The following is a 24,190-nucleotide window of genomic DNA, read 5'->3' as shown; positions in this document are numbered from 1 at the left end:
AGTCCTGAACGTGTGGCCTTTGCTCCCCCCAGCTGTCATATCCTCCAGGATCTGCAACAAGTCCTGATTTTACAGACCCCATCTTGACAGTCCCCAATCTGATCTGACCACCTGGTTTGTTTTTGAATCGAGCACTTGAGTCATAACATTTCTGTTTATTTCAACAACTGTATTCCTTGCATAGGAAATGAGCCAAGATGGTCTAAGGCGGGGATAGCGAAGCATGTCATGGCTGTAATTACTTTTGCTCTCCCAATATAAAATTTTACAGTATAATCAAAACCTTATTTTGGTAGCACTGGACTCTGTTATTGACTTAATCTTCTTAAGTGCTCCTATTATTCCAGTGATTTCATCGTTGTATGTTGATTTTAATCTTTTGATCTCCATATTAGCTACTGCCTGCAACTAATTTGTTGCTCAGTGTTTTTCTTTGTTTTGACCTGTGAGGCATTTTCCTCATGGCACACAACTCTGCTGGCAGATTGCATATAATCTCTGCACTTTTTTTCTCCCATATTTTGCATAGTTACAACAAATGCGGATTTATGACTTGAAATGGAATATGTATCTTTCAGAAAGGCTGAGGAAAATATCACTTCAGGTTTAGCTTGAAAGCCTAAACTTGTTTGATCAAAGGAAATATCATGGAATACAGCTCACCAGAGAGAGGTGTCACACAGGCTTTTTTTAGTCCAGCAAGTTCATGATGGGTGAAAACTGCAATAATTACCTTATATGCAGTCAGGATTGAAGAGTTCTGAAAGCAGGGCTAGACCTAAGATGGAGAGGGCTGGGTTTTGTGAATGGCTCAAAGGACTCTCCCAGCCAAGCTTGGTTTGATACAACAGTGGCTTTGTTGAATCCTGGCAACATGGAACAGGTTTTTGAACAAATACTGGTGATGGAAGTGCAGAGTTCTCAACACCACAGCCAAAGTGCAGAGGTGGACATAGAGCTCAGCTGCATTTTGGCTGCCCATTAAACAGCAGCTTTTTTCCCTTTGGTATTGATGTTTTAACCTGTGCAGATTTATCATGTGCTTTGTTTGCATTAGCTTTTTCTTTTAAAGCTTAGAGAAATAATTTTTGCCTTAGGTTTGCTGTGACTTTTTAAAAAAGAACACAGCCTGAATGTTGGCAAAATCATCTTTGCTTTGTTGCATGCCTGTTTATGCTTCTGAACACAAATTGTCTTCTAATATTTTTGACGTTTGGTCACTAGAAAGGCAGAAAAGCAATTTCTAAGATGCCTATGGGCCAGAAGACATGCATTACAGCAGAGGGGAAAGAATCTGTTAGTTGGTGAAATATAAAACAAATTGGATGAACAGCTGCTGACACTTGTCAGTCAAATAGTTGATAGCATTTTCAGTCTCCATGCCACATGCTTTAAGTAAGTCTGTCAAAAAAAGGATATTTTCGCTGGACTTCCCTGTAAATATGAGAGAAGTTTTGGCCTGATCTATCATTTAAAATTTTGCTGGCAGAAGAATGAAATTTTCCTCTTTTTCCAAAACTGATTGACATAACTGCACAGGCAGATTCTTCATCTAGGTGCAGTTGTACTGGCACCAAGTCCTTTGGCTGCTGGAGCTCGTTCCATCACAGCAGTGGGCTGAAGTGAACCAGCAGCAGATCTTTGCCACCTTTTCCAGTGCTCTCATCCATCCATATCTCATAGGTGCTGCCCAAGGTGTAGCTTTGCTCTGCAGGAGCTGAGCCATGTCCAGACTGTAGTGTGTGCCCAGGAGGGATTCAAATCCAGGAAGGATTCAAACCTAGATTGATATTTTTCAGGTAAAACCAAACCATTTTGCATTTGACATTTCTTCAGGGTTGACTCAAGGTGGCTCTTCCCACTGCTGCACCACAGTGCACTCATTTAGGGGAGGGTTGGGCTGCCAGCACAGCCTGGCCATGCGCAGGGTTAAAGGCAGTGGGATCAGGGGCAGTGCACTCCTTTGCTCAGCCACAGGCTGCAGGCTGTGGAGTGGGAGGTTCAATCCCGCTTTGCAGCAATGCTGTAAGATCTTCTCCCTGCTTACACTAAAGTACACGACCTTGAAGCTCATCTTTTGGGTCCAAATGTCTTAAAAACAGTGAGTTGGCTAATGCTTCCCTGTTCTGTGGTCAAGCCTCAGGGCTGTGGAATTTCTGGGGTGACTTTTTGGGGTTTGGGGTCACAGAAAGCTGTCACAGGCCATGGGGTCACTGCTCATGACAGAGGCACTCAGCTGAGGGTGTCCAATCACTGCTGCTTTAGGGAGGTACCGACGTGTGCTAGCAATGCACAGCCAGGGAGCATCTCCTCAAGGCTGCACCCACACTCTCTCATTCAAAAAACTGAGCAGGGCTCACTATTTTGAAAGGTGGCAGGTGGAAGTGGGCTGTGTTTTTATCCAATAAATATTTTGTGTTTAAAAAAAAAAAAAAAAAAAAAAAAAAAGGGAGACATTTCCAGAGCAGAATCAAGCTGTTTCTCCAGCTCTGCTCTGCCTGACTGCCAGCAGAGCTATAAATTTCCATGTCCTTCAGTGCTCTTTGCTACCAGCCTGGTGACCACCCCAGTAAGGCTTTCCTAGGGCTTCCTCTTGGAGCTGCTGTCCTTCACAAAAGGCATCTAAGGGAGAGGATAAAGAGGGCATGAACTCATGTGTGCAGCAGTATTTGTGTGGGTCTCAAGGGGGTCTCAACCCCCTAGAAAGGACCAGGTGGTGCTTGCAGTTTGTTCCTTGCTTTAGATCTTGTGAGACTTGCTTTAACAGGGAAGTCCTGGGAGGGCTTCAGAGTGGGATTGAAGGCTCCAAGCATAATGAGGTCAAGGAATTTATATTTTTTGTGTGCATGCCCGTGACAGACCTGCAGAGGCATCTGAACAGGTTTTTGTAAGCTGAGTATGACTTAAATACTCAATTATTACCCCAGCTCCTCCGAGGACTCAGGGCCAAGCAGTTGCACTATAAAGGTGGGTGAGAGAGGGAAAAGCTTCCTGTGTCTGTGGTCACAAAGCCAAATTCCTGCCGAAGTCCTCAGAAGTAGCTTTTTCTGGCAATGCTTCCCTCTACCAGCAGCACAGAGCAAGACAAGTATCAACTCTGCTGGGCTACAGTCAGGGCTCAAAATTAGTCTATTCTGGTGCATCAGATGGCTTCTCAACATGTCAGTGGTGCTAAATGTGCACATCCACCACCCACTCCTGAAGTGAAGCCCCTGCTAATGGCCCTGTTCCAAGGGGATGGTGCTCCCAGGACACCTGGGAAAGGTGGATGCTGAAGGTGTGGGGTGTGGCCATGCAGGTGGGGCTGCTCAGCACCTCCACAGCAGATGCTGAACTGACACAGAGGGAAGGGACCCAAAAATCCAGCACTGCAGATGAATATGCTCCAGGCTCCATAACTATCCCAGCCCAGTCCAGGACTCAACATCCCCTTCACAGGCAGTTCCAGAGGTCCAATCTCCTCCCATATGTCCAGGGTGGGTCTCATGTTTTTTGGGCTCTGGAAGATGGTTTAATTGTTCGTTATGTCAGGAAGGCTCATCCAGGAAGGACATTTTTCCATTTGCCCGTCTTTTATTTGTGAGGGATTTGTCCTGGTTCCCCAGGCTGGCCACAGGTTGTTGTGTTTGGGGGTAAAGCACACCAGTTCTTCTGCTGCTCTCTCAAATGACTGAGACCTGGGCTAGCAGGAGCCAGTTCTGGTGTGAATCAGCTCATGGGAGGGAGGAACTGCAAAACCTCTCAGAAAACTCTCAGTGTAACAGAGAATTACAAAATTGATTGGGTTGGAAAGGACCTTAAAGATGATCTGCTTCCAACCCCCCTCCATGGGCAGGGACACCTTCCACTAGACCAGGCTGCTCAGAGCCCCTGACGATGAACATTTTCAGAGATGGGTTATCCATGACCTCCCTGGGCAGCCAGTTCAAGTGTGCTCCCATTAAACATGTGTTCCATCAAACCAGACTTCTATTTCATTTCAACTCAGGGTTTGCCTCTGCCCTGCTGCACTAAGGCTGCTTTGGGAGAAGTTAAAATACAAACTGGGGCCTTTTGAAGGAGGGTAAGTGTTGGGTAAGGCTGATGGCCAAATAATAACAGGGGCTGAACCAGAGCAGACATCAATTAGATGTCGAGGGACAAATCACAGGACACAGAATGCAGATAATGGTGGAGACAGCTGTGGTGGTCATAGCAGAAATGCCCTTGTACCTGGGGAACAGACAGTGTGCTCCCAATCCTGACCTTGGGGAGCAAATCAGGAAACCATCTTCTTAATTAATAAACTAAAGAACACCCATGAGAAAAGAAAATGCCTTTATTCTGTGAGGTTGGGGCTCTTACATCTCAGCTTAGTTTGGTTTTTTTTCTAAGGCAGACATAAAAAGACTCCATAATTTATTATTAGGACATCTGAATAGTTATTTATTGAGAAGCCACAGTTCTCACACTTTTACAACTGTCGGCTTGTATAAGGCAAAAAAAGCAAGATGGATCACTATTTTACACAGAAAGTAAAAGCTCTGGAGAAGGAACTGATGGACATGCAGTTACTGGTCAAAATGCAATGTACATGACATATATAAAAACCATTGTGAAACAGAGGAATTGTAAATTATGGTTACAATCTACTGAAATAAATATTCAATATATTATTATAAACACATTTGTAGAGTCTAAGATTGTAATTAAAGTTGTCTTTGTACATACACGGTTATTTGAAATTTAAACAAAAATGTAACATTTAGAGGAGCAAACGTCAACATAAAACAACTGCTTTGGACTTGTAATGTGGCATGATATATCCATAATGATAGGATTAATCTGGTGTGGCAATTAGAATGACTAATCCTCTGGGATGTAGTCTCTATGGAGTTAACTGCATATTGAAGGGAAGAGCCTGGTACTTTAACAAGGATGCAGAATGATTCAAACTGCTGTCTGGGTTTGTTTGTTTTCTGGTTTTTAAATGAACAGAGAGAGAACAAAAAAATCATTTGTAATTGCCTGGTTTTTCTTTTAAAAACAAAGCTGTTTTTTTTTTTTTTTTAATTAATTTTAAGCAGTTGGCATCCACAGAAGAGAAAGAAATGAAAGGACTCGAGTCACTCATCTTCACAACAATTTACCATCAATGTATATACAGTACATTAATGAAGCATTGTTTAAACTTTAATAACAGGGACACACCTAGGATGTTTTCTATGTAGTTTTTCCATTAACAGTATTAAACAATGGTGCTCCATATTGCTTATGAACATATAGATATGAAATTAGGAAACTGATGAATCAAAGAGAGGTGCTAATCTTATAACCACACAGCTAACATGGCATTTGTATTGGTAAACTTCTCATGGGCATTTAGAGCTGACATAAAAATTCCTAATGTGGCTAACTGAGTTACAGACGAGGTACATGCACGGATACCAGGCGACCCCCAGCTGCCCTAGTCATCCTCCTCATCCTCCTCATCGCTGTCCTTCATGGTGATGCCCTGGAGCCCCCCGCCCTCGCTGACGGACGCCGTGGCCTCCTCCACTGTCAGCCGGTTCCGGATGGTCTCGTAGGTTTTGCTGTTCAGGGTGGAGTCCAGCACGCCTTGCAATCGGAAATCTCGGTACGTTTTCTACAGCACAGACACAGGGAGAGGTCAGGGCCAACACCAGCTCCCCTGCAGGAGTCAGCCTGTGCCCAGTGCTGGGGGTTTGGGGCCAATAATGGGAGAGGCTGGGATACCAGGGAAACCCCAGCCCTGGGGACATTCTGCATCGCCTGGGAAGCGCAGAGGCCACAGCAGCATCTCTGCTGGCCACTGCACCCTCCCTTAGCGTGCCTTGGGCAACAAATTACAGCTCTGTGACTCCAGCCCTGCCTTTGTGGGCTGGGCAGCTTCAGACCAGCACTGTTTTGCATAGGGGGGCTGTGTCTAAAAAGACATCAAAGCAATGTATGGACTCTGCTCCACCTGACTTCCCTGGCTCCTGGATGTGTTCATCCTGCCTCCAATGTCAGTCATTTCTCTTCAGGCAGCAGGATGCTTATCCCCTGCACCCACAGACATGATTACACATTCCTGGAATGCTCCATATTAAAAAATCCTACCTACAGTATAGGGATTAAATAAACTAAGTCCAGGACACTGGACGAAATTATTGAGGTATAAATATAAGCATGGGGCACATGTTTCTTAAATCTCCCTTTCTTCACCTCAATCTGGAATTGTATTTCCTTGGTTCCCCATACTTCCCTTGTTATTACAATTAATATCTCTTATTTGAATTTATGCTTAAAACCTTCTCAACTCTGTGAGATAAAACTCTGGCCTCGTTGTTCATTTAATTCTGTTCTCTGCTCTGCATAGAAACTATTTACTGTTCTGCTATTTCAGAAAGTCCTTGGGTTTGTTATAGTTGCTTCTGAATGTAATATTGGTATAAATAAAGCACAAGGAAAAAAAGCTTTCCTCAGCTAGCTGACAAGTAGGAATAATCTGTCTGTGCCTGTTGTTTTCAGTTATGAAAAGCACATTTAATACATTTCAGTTTTAATTTATTCATCCCTTCAATGTGTTCACTGCACACAAGACCATAAACATTATAAAATACTAGACCAAAAAGCATTAGATAGAACCTAAAATGATCAAAAATATATTTACCCCCTTCTGTGATCTTATTATTTCATGTAAACCACTGTGATTTCACACTGAAATAATTATCATTAGTCCAAGGCACACACACACACAGATATACACATACACGTGCACTTAAAGAAAAAAATGCTACTTTCAGGGTATGTTATCTCACCTTTATGATCTCTTAGAGTTGATTATATACATCCATTGTAAAAGAAACAACTTCAATTAACTATGAGAACAATCTCATTTGCATTCTGACAATAATCATGAACCAAAATTGGGCTTAAATGTTTCCAGCAAAACAGCGTTAAAAACTTTTGGGTTGATTTAACCCATTTTAACACCAGAGCTCACAGGTGTGATCAGTCAATTTGTGCTCAGTGAATTTGTCCACAAAAAGGCTAATTTTGGTGCACTTACTGTACAGGTAAGGTCAAATAACAGGAGAGTTTGGTTTTTGTTTTTAATGCAATAAATTTGTTCTTATTTGCACACCTGTATTTTACATCTCTCTGCATTTAAAGTTCCTGTTTATCCAGTGCTACCTGCCATAGACAGAGCTATCTTAATTCTTTAAAAGAATATTGATGAATCCTTCATTTATCTGCAGTGACAGAGCACGCGCCACACACATGCAGGAGCACACAAAGGCTCCTCCAGACAGCGAGGGGCACTGGGAACACCCTGGGTGCTTACCTTGACTATCCTGATGAGGGTTTTCAGCTGGTAGATGTGGAGCTGCAGGTCCATGCGGTCTGTCAGCCAAGTGCACACAACACTCATGGAGCTGGTGTACCATTGCTGCAAGAGAGACACGGCTTCTCCAGCACCCACACGGGGCTCTGAGCGACACCTGTGCCCCCAGCACCCCCTCACAGCCACCTCTGGCCCTCACAGCCTCCTGCCAGCCTGCTCATGGGGGGACACAGACTGACAGGGGACACTGGCATCCGCTCTTACACAGAATTTCCATGCACGGGCTTTTAAATTTTAACAACAATAACAACAAAATAAACTTATTAGGAGGGTAAAGGCCACCAGTAGTGCCTTGTAATCTGATTTTGCCATTGATGGCACTTGCCAGCAGTGATCTGTGTTTGGTTCGAGCCATGTTTTAACCTGTTTCCCCCACAGTGAGAACACAGTCCTGCCTTTAAGGATGTTGGTCCCACACTCAGGTTACTTACCATCTTCAAATTCAATCATAAACAGCCACAGGATGGGTCTGGGACCCCGAGGGTGAGCAGAGGGGAGGCTCATGCAGGGCAAGGTTTGGCTGGGGGGAAGGATGCTGGGTGGGTGCCTGCCCAGGCTGTCTGGGAAGTGCTTTGGTTTCATCCTCACAGTTATGAGAGATGGAAAAGCAGCAAAGAAATCAGCTTGTTTCGAGCTGCTGAACTCACAGGGCCCCTCCAGGGGCTGAAATTGTGCTGTTGTCAGTGCAAAAGGCTCACAGCAGTGTGGCAGCAGCCTGCAGTGCAGGACAGCTCTGGTGGGCTGTGGCACGTCTGATGCCCACAGATGAGCAGTGAGCCCTCAAGAGGAGGAAAAGGAGGGGCTGGGGGGTGGGTGGGGAGCCACAAAACCTCCCCAAGGCGCTCAGCACAAGGGGTGGTTACAAAGCAGGTAAAAACCCATCACACCTCTGTATGCACAGCTGCACCCTTCTCGTGACCTCTCTTACCCACAGAGATCAAAACCCATACTGCAGACCAGCTGCAATTAATCTAGAACCAACTAAAATACTAAAGAAATTCCACCATACCAGTTTATGAAGATCCTGACAGAGCACCATCCATAGTCTGGGATGCAGCTGCCTCTCAAGGAGCCTGAAACTTTGCACAAGTCCAAGTCAGGTCTTGGTGCCCCCCTCAGTACCCCCTCGGGCTGGGGTCTCTCACACAGAACATGCCCTTTCCTGCTGCTGGTGCAGCAGGGGAATGGAGAGAACCGAACATTCTGTAATTGCAAAACTTGCCAGTGATTTGTTTCCCTCCATCCTTTGACACTGGCACCCACAAGGTGGCATGAGGCTCACCAAAGCAAACAAATGAGTCTAAACTAAACCAGCCCTGCACCACAAAAATGTGCGCTCAATATCCATCTCTGAGCTGAGTGGCAGCACACCCAGGAGCTGCACAGGGAAGTTTTCCCCCCAGCTCCAATGATGCTCCTCTACTTTAATTTCTACACCACCTCTTTGAAACATGGAGGAAATAAAGAGATGAAAGAGCCACTGAAGAAATGGCATGTGGTGACCTCATGCTCAATGCTTACACCTTGTATAACTTGTGGCAGAGGTTCTGCTGACCCTTCCTCTCCAGGACAGAAAGCTGGCAAGAGCTTGGTTGAGACTAATTGAGACTGGCAAGCAGGAGCTCTCAGCTGTCACCTGAGGTGCTGGCATCAGACTGGGGCTGAACAGTGAGTGAAGTGAGCTGGGCAGCTGGTGTGGACCTGATGAGCACAGGAGACATGAAGGTCTGGTGGGGCTTCATACCTCCCAATGCCTCAGACTGGTCTGAGAAGTCAGAGTGTCCCTGGATACCCCCTGAGGGTCCCAGGGCAGCCAACAGCCAGCTGGTGGTTGGGGGGCACAGAGCAAGTGCTGCCACTGGGGGATCTGCCTGGGCTCCCAGGAAATGCTGCAGACCCACGTGGACAAAACAGAGACACTGTTAATGTTCATAAAGCTGCTTTTCTGCAATCAGTGCTTAACTGAGTCATGCTCTTGGGTGACACTAGCTGTGACCCAGGGCTGTGCTAGCACATGGATGCCCAGGTCAGCCAAACACCTCCTTCCCCTTCTGCCACCTCTTCAGATCAGAGCCCCCAGAGGTAAGGGCACAACCATGTGTTACACACACGCCCCCTCCCTTCCCCTGCCGCCTCCCAGCTTCCACAGAGCGATCTGCTGGGTGTTTGTGTCAACTCCACATGAGATGAGAAGTCCCTGGCAGGGGCAGGTCCTGCCATTTCTGTCTGTCCCACGCCACACACGCCCACAGGGCAATGTGATCCAAAACAGAAATTATAACCTCTGCCCGCAGGGTATTGGCAAGGTGACTTTGCTGCTGTGAGACCTTCCGAGCAAGCCAAATGAAATGCTTTTCTGTGTTTCTGGAGGGCACTTCAAACACTCTGGGTTCTGGGGAGACGCAAACTCCTTGGAAGCAAATGTGAATTGCAGCCCTCTCCTCTCGCGCGGCGGCTGACAAGGGCTCGGCGCTCGGCGGCATGAAAGGAGCTCTCTCTCTCAAAGCCAACTCACTCCCAAGACTTTCTGCTTTATGAGGAAAAGACAAAGTCTAATTCATTGATCTTGATACACAAAACCGTCACGTCACTTCATAGAGCACACACCAACTGCTGAATTTCAGCCCTGCATATTCATAAAAATAAGTTAGCCCATAAATTAAATGTTCCCTTTAGCTCTTGCTAGTGTTGATGTGCTATAAGACGCATAAGCCCTCTGATTCATGACTAACCTACCAAAGAAGATAACATTTGCATATGACTATATTATTAAAAAAACAACAAAAAAGCCAAATGCTCCCAAACAGAAACGTATTCACCTCAGACAAAAGAGCACAGAGTGGTCCTGTGGGGACACTGGCCACCTTGCTGTCCCCAAGGGGCTCTGCTATGCCCTCAGGGGCAGTGGGCTTCATGCTGGGGACACAGGGTCCCCTCTGGGATCCAGCTCCAGCCTCGTGGCTTGTCCCCAAAGACAAGGTGCACAGGCCACAGCGCAAATACTGAACTTTGGGCTCTGACAAGGGGCTTGCAACACATTTCAGGCACATTTCACTGGCACACCAAAGAAAGTATCATAAATATATTTTCTGCAAAAAACTCCTCATCCCTGGTTGTAAAGAATGAACAGATTCCCCTGATGGTCCAGGCTGTGGACAAAACCCCACGTGTAACTCACTGTAGTACACACACATTACTGGTGCTGCTGGCATCCCTGTCCCTCACCTAGGGGACAATTTACACTCAGTCTGGGGGCATAGGGTGAGGACAGGCTGTGGAGCCTGCATCCCCAGGGATGCATGGTGGGTACCACTCCTCCAGCAGGGAGGGGCACAGGGCTCTGGCAGAGGCAAACCACAGCCCCATGGCTGCACACCATGAGCCAGCCCCAGCAGAGGAAATGCAGACACTGTCAGAGCCCAGCCACTGCAAGTAGGTGCTCCATTTGTACAGACAGGAATTCAATCCCTCTTTCAGGTTTGTTTTCCTGTTTTCCTGTCTTTCAGAGCAACTCTCATTGCTGGGGGGGTGTGGGGGGCCATGGGCCAGCTGGGATGCACCAGGAGGGCATTACAGGAGCTGGAGCATTACAAAAGCTGCACTTCTATGGCTGCCCATCCAACACCCCAACCAGCCTGAGCAATAAGCTTACTTGTTCCCCAGCCCTCTGCCTTCTTTTTTTTTTTTTTTTGAATGCAAAAACATGATCAATAAGTTCCTGAAATAGCAAGTTTGTCTCTGAATACATAAATTGTAGAAATTGGTATGAATAAATCTGCAAGTAGCACACTGAATGTGGCACATTTTATCAAAACCCAGCCCTGTGCTGGGCTCCTGTGCTTTCTGGGAGGTGGTGTCATTACACACACCCAGGAACATCTGCAAAGCCCCGTTCTCTTTGGTGTGAGCTGAATGGAAGCATGACCTCCTGTTCCTTGCCATGAACCTTGAGTTCACACTCATATTTTACATGTTACAGGAAGCCACAGCTCTCCCCAGGAGTGCTGCAAACAGAATCTCGTAAGCCAGATGCAACACTGCTTCTTAAGGCACCTGAAGGAGCTGTATTCTTCATTCAAAAGCTTACATACTAGTAGCTTAAGGTCACTTCAGCTTTTGTAAAGAGTGGGACAAAACCAGGAATGCTTATAGGGCTGGGTTGTCAGCAGGGTAGCAGAGGGATTACAAGGAACCTGTGACTCTGCCTCTTTCTGCCTTTACTGGTAGTTTTTTTGTGTGTGAACAAGTGCCATACAACAGATTGAGGCTGGTATAAAGGCCTGGGACTGTGCAAGAGCACCCTGCTGAGCCTCAGCTGTGCTTGCAATTAGCAATAGGCATGAAATGATTATTGTTGTGGTGGCTGATGGCAATCTGAAGTGACAAGTTTTATGGGGGAAGTTGTAGTAGGGATGTTCAGCAAGTTTCTGCAAACCATTAATCGAAGGCTGCAGCACAGTTTAGTCAAAGCTATTTTATGTCATTCCAAAGGTCTCACAAGGATGCTGAAAGAATATTTTTCTGCTCTCAGTGCCTTGGAACGGAGTTTTTCTAGGTCAGGGATTCTTTACTGCCCTATTTAGTGGCAAAAATACCCATTTGCCTCAAATTAGCAGAAAGCTTGTAGTTAAGGGCTAGAGATTAGGCACACAAAATTACTCAGCAGGTGACTGCTGGGTGGATTTGGGGTTGAGAAGTCTTTAAAACTGACTACAAGACATTATATACTTCTGACAAAAGAACATAGTAATCCTACCTGCTTGCTTTAACCACTGTTGTTTGTCTATTATTATGTGCTTTAATGCTCATAAGAGCAAAACTACTGGTGATACTACTCAATTACCATAGTAACTCTCCCCTATGACCTCTCATTTCAGTACTCGCTTTCCAACCAGAACCAATCCAAGCAGGGCAAATCTATTTAAAACTGTGACACACACAGCACAAAGAGGCTCCCAATGCTGGCTGGCTCCCTCTCTTTGTCCAGGACATGGGCTTGTTTTGAAATGCTGAAAGGCAGCTTTGAAATGAACCCTTGAATTCAAGGTGTTTCAAAGATGAGGAACTGGATGCTGGGCGGACGCCACCACAGCATCCCTGAGCTGGCCAGCACGAAGTGAGGGGCCACAGAAGTGGGAAGGGAGAGAGGAAAAGGCTGGCTGTGAGTTTTACTTCCCAAAGGAAAACTGAACCTGCTCTCAGGCAACAGCTCAAAGTGATTTATCAGTCAGGAAAAAAAAAAAAAAATTACCTACTCTTTGTTTCTGTTATTTGCCCATCCCTGTCCAACGGGCCAGAAGCTCAGCTGGGGGAAGGCAGAGTGGGGCTGTGATGATTTACAGCTGCTGACAGTAGGGGAGAGCTGACAGAGCTGTGTCCATCCAGCCCTGGGTGGCCCTGAGATCAAACTGGGTATTTGGTGTTGTCACGAGTATTCATGGCAGCCACCTCCCCTGAGCAGGTGCCATCTCCACGGGGAAGGGAGGGATGCAGCCCCAGCAGTGCATGGACACTGCCTGGGGATCAGCCTTGTGCACACAGCTGCCATCTCCATGGGTAAGGGAGGGATGCAGCCCCAGCAGTGCAGGGACACTGCCTGGGGATCAGCCCTGTGCACACAGCTGCCAGTGCTGGAGGGGACTGGTGTGGAGAGTGGGAGCAGAACTCTCCAGGAGCAGCCTGCCAGCCCCAGGCACCGTGTCCCTTCCTGCACTCTCAGTGTGCCCAGCAGCACAGCCAGGTGTGTACACCAGAACTGCCTGCAGCCCTGCAACCCAAAGCCCAGATCTCCCTATGGCAGTCATGGAAGGATCATTCTTGTCCAGTCAGTCTTCTGTGCCCACCAAAGTGTTCCTCACTACCTTCAATGTTTCTTTTGCTCTTGGTTCCAGGCAGTCATCGCTGCTCCAAAAATTTGGTAAAGGTGGCAAGCCCAAAGCATGGGGCCTCAGAGCCAGTGTAGTTCCTACTCCTGTCTATCAGAAATAAAGAGAAGTTCCCAGCATGAACATACACAGCAGCTTATGCAATCCTTTTTCCAATGGCCAGCTCCGCTGGGATGCTGGGTGTGGATGAGGGCAGTGACTCTTGCCCTGCTCCCAAGCACTGCTAGCAAGGTCCTGGCAGAGCTGAGCCCAGCTGTTTTTCAGGCTGTTCTGGAAATGTGAGTTTTGTGTTGCTGCAGCAGATGTGCTGTGCCCCAGGCTGGGAGAGTGGGGATAGAGCAGGGACAGGGCCTTGGTGACACAAGTGTCTGAAAAGCTTGAGTTAAGACATGTGGCAGTGGCTCTGGAGGAGGAGGAGGATGAAAAGCCACAGGCACTCAAGCACAAACACCATTCTGGTCCCCAGTGTCAATGAGGAGACTGAGAGGGACCTTCTGCCACACAATGAAGAAGGAAGAGGCACAGCTCTCCCCTCAAGCATACATTTTCTGGAGGGCAAACAGAGACCTGTTCATGCAGCAAACCCCATCCCATCCTCTCATCAGCTTTCCTTGCTCTACTCAACAAAACCCATCCTGTGCTCTGGGTGTTACACAGAGCCCTGCAGAAGGGCTCCCCTGCCCTGCCCTTTGCTGGGGACCAGAGAACCACCCAAAGGCAGCTCAGCATTTGGAGCTGCAAAACCTCCTGCAGCACAGAGGGCCAAGGCTGCAGGGGCTCAGGGCTGAGCCCCAGGCACAGAGCATCTGGCTTGGCCGCGTCCTGGCCGCAGCCATGGGTGGCACCAATAATGACCCAGAGGCTCTTTCGATTTACACCTGCCAAGGATTTGGGCCATTCCCCCAAGCTGGGCAGGGCACAGGGCTCAGGGCACTGAGAACAACCTTGCTGTGAGTGCCCAGGTTTTCCAGAAGCACAGAAATTGGTGTGACACTGCCCACGTTACAGAAATAAGTTTAGCGGCTGTGGCTCTCGGAGCACACAGCTAACCATAAAATAAGCAATGAGTTAATATTGCAGGCATTGATCAGCTAGTCTTACAATTAATGCTTCCAATAAAAAAAAAAAGCTCCCCTTTTATTCAACAGAATAAGAAATTAAACACTTGAGGGCTCATTCTAAAGAATGAATGAAATTGAATAAGCTACCTAGCACTTGAGATTCCCAGCGAGTGCTTGAATAGAGCAAACCTCCTGAGTTGAATGGATTGCCTTTTGGGACCAATTTGTCTCTTTTCACTCTTTATTCCTCCTTTTTTGCTGACAGATGTACAAAGGCGGAACTGCGCTGTGCAGCTTAGCTACATGCACCCACAGCAGCTGTCACTTTTGTCGAGCAAGTTAATCAAGCAAATGCCACCATATCCCACTTTCTATAAGGAACAACATGTTATAGACAGTAGTCTTGGGAGACGGGGAGGGAGGGAGAGAGACTTTATTTTAACTTTGAGTAGCTGGTATTTTTTTTTTCCCCCTCTGTGTGTAAAAAAAAAAAAAAATTAAAAAAAGGAGGAAAAAAGAAACAGCCAAACCTGGTAGCACAAGCTGACACTTGTTTTCTCGTGGAACAAATATTTAATATGATTTTAACTCTAATTTGTACTAGAAGGAGAGCTGTCTGGTTTTAATTAAATTTAAGGGACTTAGGGGAACACAGTTAAAAAAAGAAATAGAAGCTTTTTGTTTGCATTAACGCTTGTTGATAATAATATATTGATTGTCAATTGCTAAGCCCAAAAGATTAGTGTAGTAAATAGAATTATCTGAATGCCACAAGTGAAGTGCTAGCTTCCCGTCCCTGCTTTTCCCTTTGTGAGGCACTCTGAATCACTGGTTGTTATTTATACATTTTCTTTGATAAAACCAACTTGTGTGGCTGATTTTTTTTTAAACCCTGCCTCATTAAGTGTATAATAGCATTTACGTGTGGGGCTTTCTGCTTTTTAGCCTTTCAAGCTTAAGCTTATATTCCTCTCTCACAACCATGTTTCAAAACTTGGGATGTTCACAAACAATTGGATACACACCAATATTGTATATATCAGATGCTCTCTTGCTATTGCCAAAGACTAGAAAATAACAGAACATTATCCACAAAAAGTAAATAAATAGTTATCGTCCTGCTACGCTGCTGCATGCCAGATAATAACGCTGTCCGGTCATTAGGCAGCTTTTCTGTGGCACATAATTCTTTAAGTTAGGTATGAAAAGCCAACATCAAAAGTGGGTCTGTTGGTGCAGCTCCACAGAGCAGAGCACTGGGAGGGCTTCAGGCAGCCCTCAGGTTGCTGGTAGAAAGGTGATTCACCCCAAATTCACACCCTTTGGAAAGTATCTTTCAGAAAATAAATCTAAGCTCTGGTGACAGTTTGCAGTATGCTAATTTAACTTCTCTGCAGGGTCTTTGCCTTGGTATATTTAGGAACTGTCAGTGTTTGGGATTCGTGACCCCTTTGCCAAACTGGGCACCCCACGTCTGCACCTCACCCCTGTGAGCAAAGCCCCTGTTAGCAGTGCTCAGCAGGGCTCTGGGTGAGCGCTCCTCACAGCAGGCAACATGCCCCTCATCTTCAGAACTAAGCCTCTCTATAAAACTCCACATTAAATTCTAGAGATCTGGCAAAGTGCTAGCAATTCGATAAAAATCCCCTGAAACCTTGGGGTCTTTTTTATTTTAATAAAATTTTGACCTTGTTCTACCAAAGCCTCGTAGAATAAGTCTGGAGTCTCCCAGGTGACACTCACAGCTACTACTGAAGCAAAAGTACTTTTTTTCCCTGGTATTTTATGTACCACTATAATGCTATCACTGTGAGTACACACAGCGTGTTCTTCAACATCCACCCCAAAGCTGTGAATTCTGGATGCCTTTTACTCTATTTTATATTCCTTAACTACGAAATCTCATTCTTGTTGACAACGTACCAATGCGAGGAAGTTACAAAGTCAAAGGGTCTCGATATGAAAATAATTTGTATTATTATTTAATAAAGTCACAGTCCCTAACGTTTCCTAATAGGGTTAAGCTGCTAGCCAGAGCAACTCATCATCTGTCTAGGATGCAAATGGCATCACCGAATTACATTATTTCTTCCCCCCCCCCCTTCCCAAAAATAAACCACAAAACAACTTTGAATCGCACAAGAGCTCTGCCTTGCAGCAGGGAAGAGCGCTGGGAGCGAGCGCGGAGCCGGGCGCGGGGAAGTGCCGCACGCTCTTTGCAGTACATATGGCACCTGGGAGCACCCACTGCTCAGGAGCTCGGCTCGGGGCGGGCTCAGGCTGCCGCCTCACCCTCCACTGCCTGCGGCTTGCACCCGCCGGGTCGGTGCCACAGGTGTTGATGGAAGGAGGCCGGGGCTCCTGCGGTGCTGCCCGTGCTGGTGGGATCACACAAATTCCCTGATCTCCAGAGGGGCACAGCCCAATCTGCATGGCTCTTGCTGCAAATTTCTCCCTGCTATTAATCCAAAATTTTCTTCATTTTCAGAGAGGCCAGGGGGGATCAATATCTTTTGTGTTGGTGGGGCCAAGGTCCCCAACAAACACATGTGCCCAAGAAGCTCACCCCTAATAGCCCCTGCTCTCGGTGCTGCACCAACCAGTGACACCTGCACTTGTCCCGTCAGCTGTGACTCCACACGCCACAGAGGGTGCAGGTTTGCCTGTGCCGACCCTCAGTGGCTCTGCAGGCAATCTGTGCACTCTCAGCACACAGGCAAAGGCTTCCCAGAGCAGGGGCACGGCCAGAAAGGGATCTGCAACACTGCTGCTCCTTCGGCGGGGAGGAACAACTCTGATGCCCTGTACTCATTCAGGTGGCCCCCAGCCGTATGTCAGGGTGGTCTGCTCTGCTAGCCAGACACCAAAGTCTCTGCTTAGCAAAGAGCCATACACTCACATCCCCGGCAGGAGTGATGGGTGAATGTGCCAATGACTCCCCTTCTGCCCTGGGGAGAATCTCACAGAAAAAGCAACTGCACTGCTGGCTCCTCTCTTCCTACAGCCAGGGATGTCCTGCTCCCAATCTGCTGGGGTTTGCTGAGAGAATACCAATGCCAGCCCATGCATAGATCACCTCTGAACCCATCCCAGCCACGTGCTGCTGCTGCTCTGAGGAGGGCAGAGCTGCCAGGCCATGTGCTGGTCAGGGCTGGATGGAGGGCAGAAGGCAGACAAAACTGCAGGGGAGACCCCTGTGCAAACAACTCCTGCTCCATGGCAGGGGGTGCAGGAGTTGGTGCCCACGGTGATCTGAGAAGGAAGCAGGCTGCCACCCCAAACTTCTCTCCCATCCCCAATGTCCTCAAACCAGAGACATCCCATGCTTAAACCTGTCAGGTTTGCAGGCTGAGTGCCTCAGCAGGTGCCTCATTTCCTCTCTGAGACTGGACAGTCCTAATCCTGTTTATACACTGAATTACACCTCCAGAAAATGCCCCTTTTAGGTAACAGGCAAAGCCTGTCCTGGCTACATGAAGCCCTGAGCTGGAAGCCCTGCCTTCCCAGGCTGTGCTGGCATGGAGCATCCCATATCCCTGCACACAGAGCGGGGGCCTGGGCACACCACCAGGTGGGCTCTGGGTGCTGAGCTCTCTCTGCTTCACTGCAGATACAGCTCTGCAAAGTGCACAGCATTCACTAGGGACTGCCAAATTAAATCCCCAAAAACCTGCTGCTTTGCAGGAATTTGCAGACTTCTCTTTTCCTAAATGAAAGAGCTTCTGCATAAAAACCTATAAAGGCGCACAAACAGAAAACCACTCCTGTATGGATGCTTGTTCTCAAATACATTTTTAACTTATAAAATATTCTCTGCTTATTTCCATTTTTCAAAAAAGAAATGAAGTTGACATGTTAAAATCTGAGTTTCTATATAAAGCAGCCTAGTAAAACACAATATCCACACAACTGCTATTTTTCTGTCCTGATTCCAGAGCCCTGTTAGTGTGAGGCAGTGATGATAAAACTGGCTGCACAGTTGTTCAGTAAGATGCACAGCAGTGCATGCTATAGAATACTTTCATTACACTTGTTATCAGTTTAAATTAGAAGCTGTCATGAAGTGGGACTTGATAAACTTTATCTACTTCTTTTATAGCCTGAAAATTCCAAAAAAGTAGCTGGAGGCTGCCTGTACATCTGGGCCCTGATTGCAGCAGCTCCCCTGGTCTCTCTCCTTCCTGGGGTTAACACCGGCTGCAGTGCACTCTCCACCCGAGTCCCAGCAGGCATTTTTGAACGCTGATATCATACATCCAGGGCCAGGCTTAAGGGAGCACCGGGAAAGGAAAGAGCCGCAGATCAAGAGAAACAAAATGACCTGGGACGGCTAATCTGGCACGCACCGCTGGCTGCCGCGGGCTGAGCAGCAATTGTGTGCGGCCGGGATGCAGGGGGAGAAAAGGAAAAGACGGATTGAAGGCGCTGCAGGAAATCAGACAATTCGTCATTGTGAGCTCAGGGGCTCTGCCCTGCGCCGAGAGCTGCTTCGGGCAAAGGCTCTTTGCGGGGCCCGCAGGGAGGGAGCACAGCCCGGCCCCTGGGATGGGGTCAGCCCCGCACATCTGCGGGCACCGGCACATCCCGGCCCTTCCCACGGCCCGCACACGGCAGGGACACGGACACCTCCAGCACCCAGCTGGGACACAAACACCTCCAGCACCAGCTGGGACACAGACACCTCCAGCACACGGCTGGGACACGGACACCTCCAGCACCCAGCTGGGACACAGCCATCTCCAGCACCCGGCTGGGACACAGCCATCTCCAGCACACGGCTGGGACACGGACACCTCCAGCACCCGGCTGGGACACAGACACCTCCAGCACCCGGCTGGGACACAGACACCTCCAGCTCTCCTCCCTGATTGCCCACAGGATGGGAGCTCCAATACAGCCTCTTAAACTTGGCTGGAAGGCAGAGAGCACCGCGTAACTCATCCGCAGTTTTAAACAGAGAGCTCCTGGCCAGAGGCTGCTCAGGAAAAGGCTCTCTCTGGATGGAGAATTCCATGCTCCTGCTTCCCCAAAACCGTGGCTACTTGCATCTATAAACGATCTTTCACTCAGTGCCAGCCCCAAAACACAAATCTCTGATGCTCAAAAGCACGGTGCAGATGATGTTAGCAAGCCTATGCTGACCTTAACGTAACAGAGCAATCAGTCTGCCTTCTTAGAATGATTAATGGAAAATCTCCTCTGGAAAAGAAATCAAATTAACTGTCTTCAACCAAATGTCTACTGGAACACGAAAAGCTGTTCTGATAAAGACATTTAGGAGGGGAAAAAACCCCTTTCAAGCATGTAAAATCCAGTGACAGATCTAGGATTTATTTTATTAAGACTCTCCCTAAAATAAATTAAATGGAGCCTACTTAAATGAACACTTCAGGAAAGAAGCCTTGCTGAGGGGGAGCCCGGAGGCCATGTGCCCAGTGCATGCCTGGGCTGTGTGAAGCTAACAGAGGGGAATATCAGAGGACAAGGGCTGCCTCTCAGGAGTGGTGTCAGTGCTAAGCTCTTCTCCTCACTCCCCTGTGACTCCAAGAGGGCACATGGGGAGGAAAAGAGGCTGCAGAAGGACAGTGCACTCTATGCCTCCTCTAGGCAAAGAGAATTTACCCCCTAGAAGATATACTGACAACTACCACTACAATTTTATGCTTTTTCCCAGCAAAAGTCCTGCAGTGAGATCAACTCTAGGTCCAGGTCTGAGCTTTGCCAAGCCAGCAAAGGGCAGCAAAAGCTGCAAGGCTTTGGCTCCTCCAAAGATGCACAGAGAGGGAAAAGGAAGCTGTGCTCCCTTGAGATCAATGTGCCTAATTGTCTTTGTTTCACAACTCCCTCTGGAAGGGGAGAGAGGGAGAAAAAAAAAGCAAAAAACAAGGCAGAAGAAATAGCTCCATGGAGGCCATATCAGGATGGGAGTGGGAGAGAGTTAGTGCCCTAATGAGCAGTCTAGCTGCGTGGGAGGGAAACAGGTTGCTGTCTGTCTAAGAGAAAGTGGTGAGTGTGGCTACAGGCAGCTCCGAGATGGGAGCCCAGCGCGCAGCCTGATATCCGCTCTTCCCCTGATCCTGCAACCCGGCCTCCTGTGAGTAATTCTAACTCACAGTGAGTAGCTCCACTGACTCACAACCAGGCTTTTGAGATTGGAGAGGGGAAGGAGAGGGGAGGATGGGAAGGGCTCTGTTTTGGCATTTGATTGTGCCATGCAAGGCTTACGGTCTAGCAAGAAATGCCACGATCCTGCAAGCATGCCTTGAAGGAGCTGCCAAAATTCAAGTGAGTAACCCTGCTAAGGGCAAAAGCTTTGATTTTAAGGATAAGCTAATTCCTCAGTGTCTGCAGAGGACTTGCTGAATTAACTGATCTAGCTGTGTTTTGAATTTTTTCAGTATACTCAGGTGTGCTATCAGGCTCTAACGTGTAGGTACTGAAACATATGCTGAGCTGCCTGTGGATCCTCCAGTGACAAATGCTTACTCAGGCTCCTGGAAGTGTGTATAAGGATTCTGCTGAATTCTTGAGACTCACACAGTGTCCTGCATCCTTATTATCTCTGATATTTAGAAGTCAGATACCAGCAAGGGCAGCCTGCTTTGGAAACATGAGAACTGTCCTGCACCATGTCCCCAGGACTCCTGATGGGCTCCTGACATGAGGGAAGAAATCCCAAATCCATCAGAATCCACCAGATGCAACATCATATCACTGGGGTTTACTAAAAGGCAAACTCAGCTGAGCCTGAAGGAGAGGACAGGAGGCTGGAGCCTCAGCCAGGGGCTTTTGCCTCCCTGAAGGTGGTGGGAAGGAGACGCTGGCTGCTCTAGCTGATGAGAGGACCTGGAGTGACTGCTCCCCTGCACTGAGGACAGCTGAGAGCAGAGCAAACCCTGGTCTCCCCACTAAACCTGCCAGACCCCGCCAATCCCACCCTGCCATCAAGACCAGGAGCTGTTTCTGCCTTGCAGAGGAGAACAGGCTCATCCCTCATTTCCGGAGCGTGTTCTCCGTCTGCTGTCCCGGCTGTGACACAGAGTGAGGAGCTGAAGGCTCTCAGTGCCAGGGAAGTGGTGACACTGCTCCTGCACGCAGCACCCTGGCTGCTGCCACCTCGGCGGGCAGTATCACTGCGTGATTAAGTTCTTACCAGACTTTTTGGTAAAGGCAACCTTCCTGATCTGATAACTGCCAAGGACAAGCCAAATACGCAGGGTCAATCCATGCACCCTTAATCTCCAGAAGGCAGATTAAGTGTATAATTGACCCATATAATCCATGTATCATCTCCAGTGAAATGTTTTTTATGTCCGGTTTAGGCAGACATGAGGCCCATAAGACAGCGATCAGAGACACAGAATTACCATTGCAGAGGATTTCATCAAAGTTAGAGATGGCTTTTTAATCACTGATCTCAGAGACTGCTAGATTTAAGCAGATGAACTAGCACTAAGCACATCTGTTTTAATCCTTATCTTCTACTCAGGCTGGTGTCTTCAAGAAGTACAAGGAGGAAAAAAATAAATTAATTTTTTTTTTAGGTCCTCTCAATCTTAGGAGCTTCTCTTGGTGTTTTGATCCCTCATATCAAAAGCATGTTTTTGTTTTTTTGGGTAAGATATTGAATTAATCATCAGAGAGAAAAATGCCATCTGCGCTATTCAGGGACTGCATCGGGATGCTGGAATTCGCAGGATCTCGGGGAGCTCACCCAGAGCTCAGTAGCCTTTTGTGTATGTGCTACTCACTGTGGCTGGGGAGGAAATAGTCACCCTATGTTTTACATTAGTGTTTACCAATTTATGTGGAAGGAAGGTTGGCATTCACACTATCTACCAGTCAATCATAGACTTTCTGGATCACATATGTTGCGACGGGTTGAAACCTATACTGTGAGTACCCAAGGGTGTTTGTAAAGATATACACACATGCATTGATCTAGAAATAACTTCTGTCAAAGGGCACAACCCTCACAAGTAAAACTCCCACTGCCTTCAGACAAAATGACAGATGTATAAACTCTGATCTCATGAAGTTCTGAGTGACCTAAGACAAAGAGGACCTGAATTTTGCAGGATTGGTCTAAAGACTCAAGATCACTCTGAAGATATTTTCCCATGTATAAGATACACCCACCTGCTTCTGCCTCATTGTTCCTATAAAAAGTCCCATTCTGTATGTCAACTCTGCTCCCCTCTCTGGGCAAAAAGTGATAAAATTTAATTCCTGTCAGGCACCACACATAGTTTGTGATCCTTCTGCATTGTGTGCAAAGTACCATAGGGTTTCAATCCCAAAGCACCCAGCCAGGCATAGGAGTGCAGGGAGAGAATGCTATGATGCTATTCTGAAACTCCTCTGTTACCACTGCTCTCTACCAACGGGCCTTATTACAGTGTTTTAGCTTTAAATGTTATCAAATTAGTGAACCAGGCCAAGTAAATAAGTCATGTTACTCTGCAGTAAACAGCACTGCCAAAAAGCTAGTTAGGTTTTGATTACCAGCAGAACTCCACGATCAATCTGTTCATTCAATGATCCCAAGAATACAGATTTTTAAAATTAAGATGACTCTATTTCAGGGAGGGGGGGAAACCCATCCTGACTAATTTGCAGAATTAAGAGGATTAACTCAGAGACCACACAGAAATATAACAATAATCTGCCACAAACACCAGTATCTCCCAAAGAGCAGAGCCCTGTTCTGCAGGCATGAGCAAGTCGGGCGATGCAGGGGAAGAGAAATGGTTTCTGAGCTAAGAAATCATGGCAAATACCAAGGAAAGACATATTAACCCAGCATCTCTGGGGACATGGCCTAACACACTCTGCAGCCTCTTTTCCAGGGAGGAAACAAATGGGGAATAAATGGGAACACAGGGCAGGATTGCAGAGAAGTGTGGGAAGTTCAAACCCCACGAAACGTGCAATAGACAACCTTGCACTGTGCACCTCTGCTCCTGCCCTGCCCAGGGCTGTGCAAAAAGGGGATGTAGCCCACACTGTGAGTGTCTTTACTGGGACCCCACTGGGTGCACAGGACTTGCCTGCAAGCAGGTTTAAGCTGTTTGCTGCCACTGCTGCCCCTATTGTCATGCAACAGCCTAAACTGGACTGAGACTTGGCTGGGGCAGGCCAGCACCGCTGCACTAAACCAGCTGAGGACCTGGCTGTGAAAGTGTTAATAATCCCATTGCCTAGACAAACTGCAGCTAAGAGGATTGCTCCTCGGTCATGCTGGGGGAAGAAGGAACAAAATGAGGTCCAACTCTAACTTACTATCATAAATACCATTTTTGATTATTCCTCTTCTCTTTTTTATTAAAGAGGTAGTTAGTACCTAAAATGTCCTTGGAAAATAAGACCAAAGGAGCTTAAAGACCACATGACCATGCTGCTTTGCTGGGTTAGGTGAGGGGGGAAAAAGGCTGCAGGGCTCTTTCTGAGGTCAATAATAGAGTTAAGCACTTGTTTCTGCCTTTACCCAAACATGGGTGAACACAGCACCAATTTAAATGGGGTCTGGTGACCCCCATGAAAACCCTGTGCTGGTGCTGATCCACCAGGAGCACCTGAGCCATGATGGGAGCTGACCATGGAGCCAGCTCCTTCAGCTGCAACCTGGCAGAGACAATACATGGCTGCTCAAAACATAATTCCAAGTTTTGGGTGACAAGGGCTTGGCACAATCCATTCCCTCCTTGCAAAGCAACCACCCCACAGCTTGCCCTGCTCATGGGCACACACACACACACATGAGACACATGCAAACATGCCAGTAGCATCAGATCCCAACTCCATCCCACTGGGATGGAAACAGGAATGGGAACAGCTCCCACATGCTGCAATTC

General features: G+C 47.4%; 1 protein-coding gene across 12 annotated transcripts in view; it reads right to left on the bottom strand.

Annotated features, from left to right (window-relative positions):
- Positions 1 to 4,300: 4,300 nt before the first annotated feature.
- CADPS (calcium dependent secretion activator) overlaps positions 4,301 to 24,190 on the bottom strand; it is a 203,218-nt gene continuing 183,328 nt past the window's right edge. For all 12 annotated transcript variants that reach the window (XM_058031860.1, XM_058031862.1, XM_058031867.1 and 9 more), the window contains 2 exons: positions 7,331 to 7,435; positions 4,301 to 5,626 (listed from right to left, as the gene is read on the bottom strand). In XM_058031860.1, the coding sequence (XP_057887843.1) occupies positions 5,447 to 5,626; positions 7,331 to 7,435 (285 nt within the window). In that variant the 3' untranslated portion in view covers positions 4,301 to 5,446. The remainder of the gene's footprint in view (positions 5,627 to 7,330; positions 7,436 to 24,190) is intronic.

This window comes from Melospiza georgiana, chromosome 11 (assembly GCF_028018845.1).
Source record: "Melospiza georgiana isolate bMelGeo1 chromosome 11, bMelGeo1.pri, whole genome shotgun sequence".
Classification (NCBI taxonomy): Eukaryota; Metazoa; Chordata; class Aves; order Passeriformes; family Passerellidae; genus Melospiza; species Melospiza georgiana.
This window is presented reverse-complemented; position numbering and strand designations above follow the sequence as displayed.